The following is a 10,923-nucleotide window of genomic DNA, read 5'->3' as shown; positions in this document are numbered from 1 at the left end:
CAGCACCTCTTTATTTAATGGAAACCAAAGATTTAACATTGGAGTGTAAAAAAGCTCTGACGAGAATTTTTAAAATATGTGATTTAGATAATGATGGACTTTTAAATGACAGTGAGTTAAATTTTTTTCAAAAAAGATGCTTTAATGTGCCACTTCAGCCACAAATACTTGAGGATGTAAAATCGGTTATAAGGAAACACTTAAATGATGGTTTAGAAAAAAATTCGATTACACTAAATGGTTTCTTATTGCTTCATTGCTTATTTATTCAAAAAGGTCGTAATGAAACCATATGGACTGTTCTTAGAAAATTTGGTTATGATGACAAGTTAAATATGTCACCAGATTATTTGTATCCTCATATAAATATAGCTTCAGGTTGCACAACTGAATTATCCTATAAAGGCCAACAATTTTTTACCGCACTTTTCGAAAGACATGATAAAGATAAAGATGGCGCACTAAGTCCTACAGAAGTAGCTAACTTATTTGCAACTTGTCCAGCACCAGCTTGGGGAAAGGAAATACACAGAACTGTGCCTTCTACAAAAAAAAATGTAAGAAAAAGCTTTTGAAAAAAAAATAATTTTTTTTTGAAATTTTATCAATTAATAATAAATTAATGTATATTAACGACGTTTTTTCATTTTTTTCATTTTAGAAATGGATAACTTTAAATGGATTTTTATGTCATTGGATGTTAATTACACTTTTCGATATAACAAAGACTTTAGAATATTTAGCTTATTTCGGATATAATGTCGAAGAGGGTGGAAATCAATTATCTGCTATCCATGTGACTAGAGAAAAAAAATTAGACATTGCAAAAAGACAAACAAGTCGTAATGTATATCAGTGTCTTGTAGTCGGATCACCAGGATCTGGTAAATCAGTGTTTTGTTTGAGCCTCTTGGGTTATAATATTGAAGATATTTCAAATATCCTCGATGAGGTGGAGCCTGAATCTCAATGCACAATCAATGTAGTTCCAGTATATGGCCAGGAAAAATATTTGGTATTGAAAGATATAAATGTGAAAAATTTGGCAATTATCATGAGTGCTAGAGATGTTCAATGTGATGTCGCCTGTCTGATTTACAATGTAGACGATCCCAAAAGTTTTGAATTTGTTGCTAATGTTTATTTGGTGAGTTTATTATTTCATTATTATTATTCTTCACCATCATTTTTTCTTAATAAAGATAAGTTTTAATGAAATATATATATATACATTGATTAATTATATTACATACATATTTGTTTTTTGTACTTTTATTTTTAGAAATATTTTTCAGAAACAAAAATTCCTGTACTTATAGTCGCCTCTAAGTCTGATTTACCTAAAGTAAAGCAAGATTATATAATGCAGCCTGAAGTTTTTTGTTCTAGACACAAATTACCACCACCTCAACCCTTTTCTGCTAATTACAGAGTTTATAAAGAAGTTTACACAAAACTTACAACAATGGCGGCTTTCCCGTAAGTATTTAAAAAAAAATATTTACTTAATATTAAAACTTGAAGTTTTAATAAACCGAGTTCACAATAAAAGAAAAAATTATTTTTCTGTTTTCGAAGAAAAAGAAGAAGAATTCAAAAAATTTTTATACTTATGTATTTAGTTTAGATATTATTTAAGTTTATTAAAGGGTTTATATGTATTTTTAAATAAAATTTAAACTTATCGGTTTCATTTTTTTTTTTTTTTTTTTTTAATATTTTCTTATGTTGTTTATTTACATAAGAATTTAATTAATTGTAATAAATTTTTTGTTTAGTTCTTTTCAAGCTGCTTGGGTTGTGTTCTGCAGAAAACAAACCAGGTATAAATATATTAATTACTCATTACTTTTGGTTCAAGATTTTTTCAGATTTTAAATTACTTGCATGTTACTCCTGCTTCTTAACCCTGTGATTGTGATTGATTGAAAATTGAAAATTGAAATTTGTTCCATGTTTTCTTTTTTTTTTTTTTTTTTTTTTTTTCTTCCCATTGGGTCGACCTAATTTTTTTTCAATAGTTTTTGATCAAATATATTAAAATTTTAATTTCCAGGCAATTGCAACAACTTGGATTTTTGCCTTTGGATTCTCAAGTTTTATGGAAAGCTGGAATCACATTAGCAGCAGCAACAGCTGTTGGTTATTTTATTATTAAAATTATTAGATCAGACATGTCTGGAAGATAATTTTTTAAAAAAAAAAAAAAAAAACGTAAACGTATAATAGTATTTCAGTAATTTTAAGTGACACATTTAATTATTTTGCTTTTAAATTAATATTTTGTTAAGTTAAATAAAAAATAATATGTATATAGAAAATAATAAATATATTTAGTTATTATTATTATATTTTTAATAGATCCTATTAATTGCTCAGTAAATGTATTAGGTATTTATAAATTAAAAATATTTTAAACAATTTTATATAGTTGCTTGAGTTTTAAATGAAACGAGTTTAATGCAAAGTTTAATGTAATTTTTGTAAAAAAAAAAAAAAAAAAAAATGTATTATATTTTTATAATCTAATATTGTTATAATTTTTTTCCTTTTAATTACCTTTCAAATTTCATTAGTAATTTTTTTTTTTTTTTTTGAATTTATTAAGTATTATTAAGAACAGGGTAAGTTTAAAGAATATTCTTTTTAGGTTATTAATTATTTAAAAAATCTTTTAATCATTCAAATAAATAATAATTATTAATGTTTTTTTTAAATATTGAGTTTAATGGATTAAAAAAGTAGTAAAAAAATTTTTAATTTGCATTTTCTTATATTTATTTACATTTTTGAAAAATAATTTTTTTGGTGTGTTTAGGTTTTAATATTTTTTTTCTAAAAGAAAAAAAATTTATTTTTAGTATTGTTGAAGCTAAATTTTATTATAAATTCAATATATTTTGAAAATAAAATAAAATTTTTTGAAATGGGTAAAATATTGTAGACAATTTTTGGCGGGCTTATTTACAAGCCAAGTAAATCGGTGACCGATTATGTGTCTTCCTTTGACAAAGGAAATCTCTTCAATGTCGGTCAACCTGTAGTGTGTAATTGTTCAAGCTGTGTATTTTATCTAAGGTATTACGATGCTTATAATAAAACATCCGATTCAATTGACAATTAAAAACGAATATTAAATAATTAAAGTTTTCATCAATTAATTATTATTCGTAGTTTTTTGATTATTTTTCACGACAGACTTGATTGAACATTTTTCTAACCTCTATATTGATTGACGTTTGTTGCCGTATTTAAATTTAACAAATGTACTTATAATTGTGATACAAAACAATTTTTTAATTTAATAAATTACATAAATATTATTTACATTCTTAAAATTTTCTCATGTAAATTAATTAATATATTTTCGTTCATTTTATTTTTTTTTTAAGTGTTTCAATAATAGTACTCTTATTGTAAGAGGCAATATTTTTCATGCTGTTGTTTTTTCATTTTTTAGCAAAATGGTTCGTATGAATGTATTAAGTGATGCCTTAAAATCAATCAACAATGCAGAAAAAAGGGGGAAAAGGCAAGTTATGATTAGGCCGTGTTCTAAAGTCATAGTTAAATTCCTCACAGTTATGATGAAGCACGGTGAGTAGTTTATAAACAGATAGAATTATTCCAATACGTTTTCATTTATTCACAAATTAATATGTCTTGAATTATTGCAATTAATTAAATGCCTTGTATTATTACATTAGTTTTCGAATGTACATATTATATAGTTCTGATTAATGGTATGGGATTTTTTTTAAATGTTATCTGCAAGATATGTGTATTATCTGTTTATCTTTTTTTTTTTTGTAATTTTAAAAGAACAACAGATTTATTTTGAAATTGAATACTCCAATTCAATGTACTTTTAAAATTTCTCTAAACATAATTTAAATATGTTTTATTTATTTTAGGTTACATTGGGGAATTTGAGATAGTAGATGACCATAGAGCTGGTAAAATTGTTGTTAATCTAACTGGGCGATTAAATAAATGTGGAGTAATTTCTCCAAGATTTGACGTCCCAATTACGCAAATTGAAAAATGGACAAACAATTTATTACCTTCTCGACAATTTGGCTATGTTGTACTGACAACAAGCGGTGGCATAATGGATCACGAAGAAGCTAGAAGAAAACATCTTGGAGGCAAAATCTTAGGATTTTTCTTTTAATTTTATTATTTTTAAGGTTTTTAAAAATGAAAAATAAAACAAAAAAATTATAAATTGAGTATATTGATTTTTATCCTCTAATACTTGTTTTACATATCAATAATTATTAATATGTTACGAAACATATTTATCAATTTATATTTAGCGCTTTAAGCTAAACGTTTTGTATTCAAATAAATTGCCCAAAAAGAGATGTTTTTTTCTTAATAAATTGGAGTAATTTAAACGTTTAAGTAGGAAAGTTGGTTTTGTACGTTATGCAAATGCAACTTTTTTTTATATACTCTATGACATAGCAGGAAAAAATTTAGCCACTTTTAAAAGGTAAAACATGGCCGCTAACTTTCCTTTGTATGTATCAAATCAAATGCGCATGCGCGAGGTGTCGCGTTCCAGAAAGAACTTTTAAATAGTTTTCAGTGTACGTTTGCCTTACGAAGTCAGTGTTGGTGAGGTTTATGTAACGTTTTTTAGTTTTAACATATAACGGTTTTTGTTTTTAGTTTTTTTATTGTTGATTTTAAAAAAAACGTATTAATCGAATATTTAAAATATTTAAAGAAATAACTTCATTCACTTAATTTTTAATTATATTGTAATAATTACGGAAAAAACCTTTTAGCGTACCTTACCGTCACAGGTGTACGTTTCCGTTGACGAAACAAACATGGCGGTCAATCATTATTTCAATCAGATAGTGCGTTTTATTTTTTACAAAAAATGTGTATGAAAATTATAATAATTAATAATAACGTATTATTTTTATCGAAAAAAAAAATCACAAATAATTTTTATAAAAAAATAATGAATTTGTCGTTTGATTTATTTATATCGAATGGTGAATTAAATTGAAAAAAAAAAAAAATGGAAGAAGAAGAGAGAATTCTATTGAGAAAAATGCGTAAAAGTGTGCCTTTTCATATTTTACATTGTGTCATAATCATACATATTTATTGTTTATCAACTGTCAATGGAGGTAAGTCGTCTTTTTTTAAATTAAATCAAATCACTTACTAAGCAAATTTAACTGAATTCAGTCAATTTTACACATTGTGAAATGAAAAGGATAATAATGACTTAATATTACAACTAACATTTTTTTTTTTTCACTTATTAATTTTTTACTACTACATTTTGACTTAAACAACATCTTTTAATGCAAACTTTTGTTCTTTTCTTTTCTTTTTTGCTACATTTTTTTGTAGTTGTCAATTATTACTTTAAGTGTGAAATTTAATTAATGATTATGCAATTTCATAAGAAAAAAAACAAGCTTTTTTTTTTTTTTTTTTTAAATTTAATATTTAATAATTTAAACGAATCGATAATAATAGAGCAAAATAACCTTTTTCTTTCTTTAAAAAAAAAAAAAAAAAATGTAATGTATAAAAATGAAACGCCTCTTTTACACCTGGTCAATTCTGTAGTATGATTGTTTACTGCTTCGTATGATTAGAAGAATCGTTAGATGATCGTTGTCAAGTTAAGTTAAACATAATTAATTTAAGTCTTCTTAAAAACGATCGTCTTTTTTTTTTATTGCTGCATTCCTTGCAAGGTACGAACGACTTTGTGTAAGAGTAACCCGACTGAACAAAAAAAAAAAACCTTAATAATAATGAATCGATTTAAAGTTACTTTTTTTTTTTTAAATTATTATTATTATTATTATTATTATTATTCGCCGTCAAATTACCGAGAGAGACATGTTTAATAATGTGTTTTGTATAATTATTTATCGTATAGCATGTAATGTAAGAATGATTTTTTTGTTTAATGAAAAGGAAAACTCGGTTGGAAAATTTTTTGAAAATTTCGAATGTACCTTTTATAACGTCTTCCATTAAGTAATCTAAGATGAGGATGGATGTATTTCCTAATGTTAAGGTTGAGCTTAAGGCATTTGCTAAAAATGGCACCAACGTTTTAACCAAGTTTTACACATTTAGCCTAAATTGTGTTATGTAGGGTAAAACAACATATATAGTTTTAGTTTAGTCAAATTTAATTTTGCTTTAATTGTAGTGTTTCATAATTACATCCGGTTAACCCACGCTGGGAAAAAAAACTAAAAAGCTCACATAATTTAAAAAGTATTTAAAAAAAAAAAAAAAAAAAAGAGAGAGAAAAAAATCTTTAATAATTTTCTACGGTTAATAAAAACGCATTTGTAGAAAAAGGAAACGAACGAGTTGACTGAACTTTTTTTTTTTTTCTTTTGTTTTGAAAATTCAAATAATTTTTATTTGGTTTTTTTTTTTTTTTTTTTTTTTTAAATTTTATTATTATTATTCTTTGCTCTTAATTTTTTTTTTGTAGCCATTATCGCGTTTTAAAAACATTCATTACTTTTATATATATATATATTGTTATAATGAAAAAGGAATAAGGAGTTATTATTATTATTTTTTTATGTTTTAATTTTGTTGAAAAGAAATGCTCACGAATGTAACATAAAATTTTTAAAATGCTATATAGATGAATGATGACGAAGCGTATATTTATTATTATTATTATTATTATTTTTCTTTTTCTTTCTTTTTTTTAAGTGAGAAAAATTTTTTTTTATTTTGAATTGTGAGCAACTGTAATGTTGCGTTATAATGCGTGAAATTTTTCGAAAAGGAAATTAACTTGCTTCTTTAGGTTTACTTACGAAAAAAAATTACCCTCCTTTAACAATTTACACTTAAAAGCAAAAAATAATGATAATAACAACAACACTTTTTGTGTTATACTAATTTATGCACTCTTTTTGTCGTTTCCCCCCATTTCTAACACGTTAAAAATTTTCTTTAGTTTTTGAATCGAATGAAATATTTTCAAATCGTTTATAAATCTTCTCACAGTAGGATATTGATTTTTTTAATAATGAAATATTATTCGTTGGTTGAAGGAATTACTAAAAGTGGTCAAAATGATGAATCCTGACAAAGTTGCATATGACTTTATAGAAAGGAATGTTTGAATTTTCTTCTCAGGGTTGCTTCAATGTGTCTGCATTCTTATTCTTTTTTTTAAAGTACATTAAAGAGAATGAGAAGACCAAAAATTTTTTTTTTTTGGGTTGGAGATGAGATGAAGTTGAAAGAAATTAAAAAGATTTAAATATATACCGTAAGAATTAGTAATTTTGACCATGAGCAATTGAAAATTAGTCAGAGTGTTGCGATGATGACCGACCTCTCAACACAAACTCGATTCTGCGAAAAAATTTTATAAATGTTTTTTTTTTTTTTTTTAAATCCTCTAAATGATGAGTACCACTTGGAATCAAGTTTTTTAAATTTCTTTTCTTGGTTAAAATTAAAATAAAATAATAATAGCCATGTGCAAATAACTACTCGCGTTTGAAATTTCTCAAGGAAAAAAAAAATTTAAAAATTACGAGTGCATTCATTAGGTTTTTAAAAAAAAAATTGGCAGTTTCTTCTTCTTTTTTTTTTTTTTTTTACCAATTATACAATCGCCATTTTAAAAAAAAAAAGATTGAATGTGAGTTAATATTTGTAAACGAGTTTTCTTCTTCTTTACATAGAAAAGTTAACAAGTTTGTTTTTTTCTTTGTCCTTTGCTCGAACTGTTTAAAACATTTAAACATTTCGGTTAGAATTTCGCTGATTTGTAGTTAAAACAAGTGAAAATTCTATTGACACGTTAAAAATAAAAAAAAAAAAAAAAATTGAACGCCGCGTGCGTTGGGTTAAAAAAAATGATGTGTTTTTAAAACTGGAGGAAACTACGGAGGAAACGCGAGTGTAAAAACTGGTTTTAGAAATTTTTTCCCTTCTTTTCTTATTCGTGAAGGACGTTTCTCCAGTAATCTCAGTTTGATCACGGCAAAATAAAAAAAACACTCCACGTACCTCGTTTTTTTTTTTTTTTATGATATAATTATTATCGTTCGTTCGTTCGTTCGTTTGTTAATAAATGAATTTTTTCTGTAAATCCCTTACATCCTCGTATCGAATTAATTCATTCTAAAACTTCTCAAGTTGTAAATAGAAGAAAAGGAAAAGAAAAAAATATTATTATTATTATTTTTTGTCACTCCGTGATTAGTTGAAAACAAACAACAACAACAAATTGCTTATTGAAGCCTTTCCGTGTAATTTTAGTTAAGAAAAAAAAAAAAAAAATTCCCAACGCTTTCACTTTTACATTAGTTGTGACAAGCAAATTTTTTTTTTTTTTCTTTCCATTTCATGTTAAACTTTTGTGTGTTTGTGTGTGTGTGTAAATAATAATAATAATATTTTGCAAAATTTCTATCAACAACAATCCATTCGTTACAAATGAAAAAAAAGCTTTTTTTGTAAAAAAATTAGGAATAAAATTCAAAGGAGAATATATATTTTCTTAAATTTACATTTTTTTTTGTTTTTTGTTTTTTTGTCGTTTCCACGTTACTTTTAGGAGGGGGGGGGTTACTTGTTTGCTTGGATTAATTGTTTGTTTGTTGGAAAAATCAATGATTCTCGTTGTTGTTGTTGTTGTTGTTGCTCGACGTTTTTCACGACACTTTTTTTTTTTTTTTTTTTTTTAAATAGTTGACACGATGGTGAAAAATTTGTTTGTTTGTTTGTTTGTTTGTTTGTTCATAATAAAGGTTATAGTCGATGTAATTGTTTCAAATCGAAATTTATTTATTAATAAGAATGAATGAATGAATGAATTATTTCATAATTAATTTTTTTTATAAATTTCTTTATTCCTTTTTTTTGACATTTTGCTAGTACGACGTGTAGGTGTGCTCTTCGATTGTTTAAAAAATTATTTGAACTTTTTTTCTATTTTTTTTTTTTTACTTACTTACTTTATTTCAAATTTTTGCGTTTTTCATTTTCGTTACTCCTAACCCACATATGCATATAAATCTTTTCATAATTACACGAAGTGCATTTTTAGTGTGAATTTTTAAGGTACGTTTTCATTTTAAATGTAATTCATAAAGCTAAACAAGGATAGGAGGATCCCCAAGCATTTTTTGATTTCAAAAAAAAAGAAATTTCTTAATGAGTACTAACGACGTTCGCATCCGTTTTTTTTTTTTTTTTTTTTTTTTTATTTGACAATTTCTAATTACAGAAAGTTTTTCTTTTTTTTTATAACGAAAAAAAAAAAAAAAAAACCACGGGGGAATTCCCCCTTTTTTTCTTCCAAAGAAAACGAGGCGAAAACGAAAACAAAATTAAATTGATTTTTTTTTTTTTTTTTTTGAAAAATTTCGGAGGAACGTTTGGGGGGGGAAAAAACTGATTTTTTTCTTATCAGTTAAAAAAGTAAACATTTTTTTTTTTTTTTTTTTTGGTTTTGTTTTGTTTAAAAAAAAAAAAATATGAAAAATATTTATTTCTTAGTTTGTTAATTATTATAAACAAACTGTGGTTTATAGTTTTCGTTAAATAAAAAATGGTCCCGACGGGGAGGAGGGAGGGGAAGGGTAGGTGAGAGGGGAATGGAAACTTTTTAAAATAACGTAAATCGTGCTTGAATAATTATTTAGAAAAGAAAGAAAGAATGAAAGAGAAAAAAAAAAATTAGGCTGAAAAATTAGTTAAACTCCGTTTTTAAAAAAAAAAAAAAAAAAAACATTTACACGCTAAAAATAAATGTTTTTAAAATAATAATAATAATAATAATAATTACGGTTGTTGTCGATGTTAAGAAAATACACGAATTTGAGGTTCGTGAAAAAAATGAAAATCGTCGTTAATAATTATTAGTAATAATAATAATAATAATAATAATAATTTTTTTTTTGTTAACAAGTACTTAAATGATCGATTTAAAAAAAATTTTCATTCGTTTATTTGGAGGGTGGGGTGGGGGGTGGGAATCTGTTAAATTAAAACTTGATTTTCATCCATTTTTAAAAAAATTTGTTTTCTCTACTCACTTTTTGGTCACTAAAATAATAATAATAAAACGTATATAATTTAAAGCATTCCATCTCTTTCTCTCTCTTTCTTTCTCTCTCTCTCTCTCTCTCTCTCTCTCTTTCTTTCTCTTTTTTTTTCTCTCTCTCTCTCTCTCTCTTTCTTTCTCTCTCTCTTTCTCTTTTCAATTTATCCACTACTTTAAAAGTGGAACGTTGGTCGTTCATTAAATCTCAACTTAAATCACTTTAAAAACTTGCACACGCGTTCATTCATGCATTATTATTGTCTTTGTTCTTTAATGCACGCACACGCACACACACACACACAACTTTTGTTTTTTTTTTTTTTTTTTAATGGCAATAACGCGAACGTTAAAAAAAAAAAAAAAAAAAACAAAAAATATGAAAGTATCGTTTAAACTTTTTTTTAAAATAATGAGTTAGTTACTTACCGGTAGTCACGAATTGTTTGCGCATAATTGAAAAAATTTAGTCGACACGATTTTATCGATCTCTCGATCTATCTTCGATACTTTTAAAAAAAAAAATCGTCACGTGTTTTACGTCAGATTCGTTTGCCGTCAAAAAAAAAAGTGATGTATTTACCTAAAAAAAAAAAAAAAAAAAAAAAAATTTAGTAAAAAAATTCATTAGTTTAGTTATTTGTTGTTTATAAAGGCGCGAATGATGTTGATGTGTTATGTTTTTCTAACATTTGTTTGTTTTTTTGCTTAATTTTTCGAATCGGGGGGTTGTTATCGAATAACATTGTTTATAAATATACCCGTTAAAAAAAAAAAAAGAAAAATATTTGAAATTTTTTGACGTGTCATAATCATCATCATCATCTTCATCATCATCATCATCC

At 25.0% G+C, this 10,923-nt stretch overlaps 2 protein-coding genes across 2 annotated transcripts; both read left to right on the top strand.

Moving 5' to 3' along the window:
• On the top strand, positions 1-2,189 carry Phum_PHUM023300 (rho GTPase, putative; the record flags this gene model as incomplete). Its single annotated transcript, XM_002422868.1, has 5 exons — positions 1-536; positions 662-1,151; positions 1,296-1,479; positions 1,779-1,800; positions 2,022-2,189. Coding segments are annotated over 5 exons (1,400 nt in total), but the record flags the coding sequence as incomplete, so codon positions are not given.
• A 1,275-nt stretch (positions 2,190-3,464) lies between these two features.
• Positions 3,465-4,174, top strand: Phum_PHUM023290 (40S ribosomal protein S15A, putative; the record flags this gene model as incomplete). The annotated part of the gene is made up of 2 exons (XM_002422867.1): positions 3,465-3,597; positions 3,915-4,174. 2 exons carry the CDS (start codon positions 3,465-3,467, stop codon positions 4,172-4,174), a joined length of 393 nt encoding a protein of 130 aa, XP_002422912.1.
• Between the last annotated feature and the right edge of the window lie 6,749 nt (positions 4,175-10,923).

Source organism: Pediculus humanus, genomic scaffold (genome assembly GCF_000006295.1).
Source record: "Pediculus humanus corporis 1103172107377 genomic scaffold, whole genome shotgun sequence".
Taxonomy (NCBI): Eukaryota; Metazoa; Arthropoda; class Insecta; order Psocodea; family Pediculidae; genus Pediculus; species Pediculus humanus.
The sequence above is the reverse complement of the archived record's forward strand: the minus strand, read 5'-3'. Positions and strand labels throughout refer to the sequence as shown.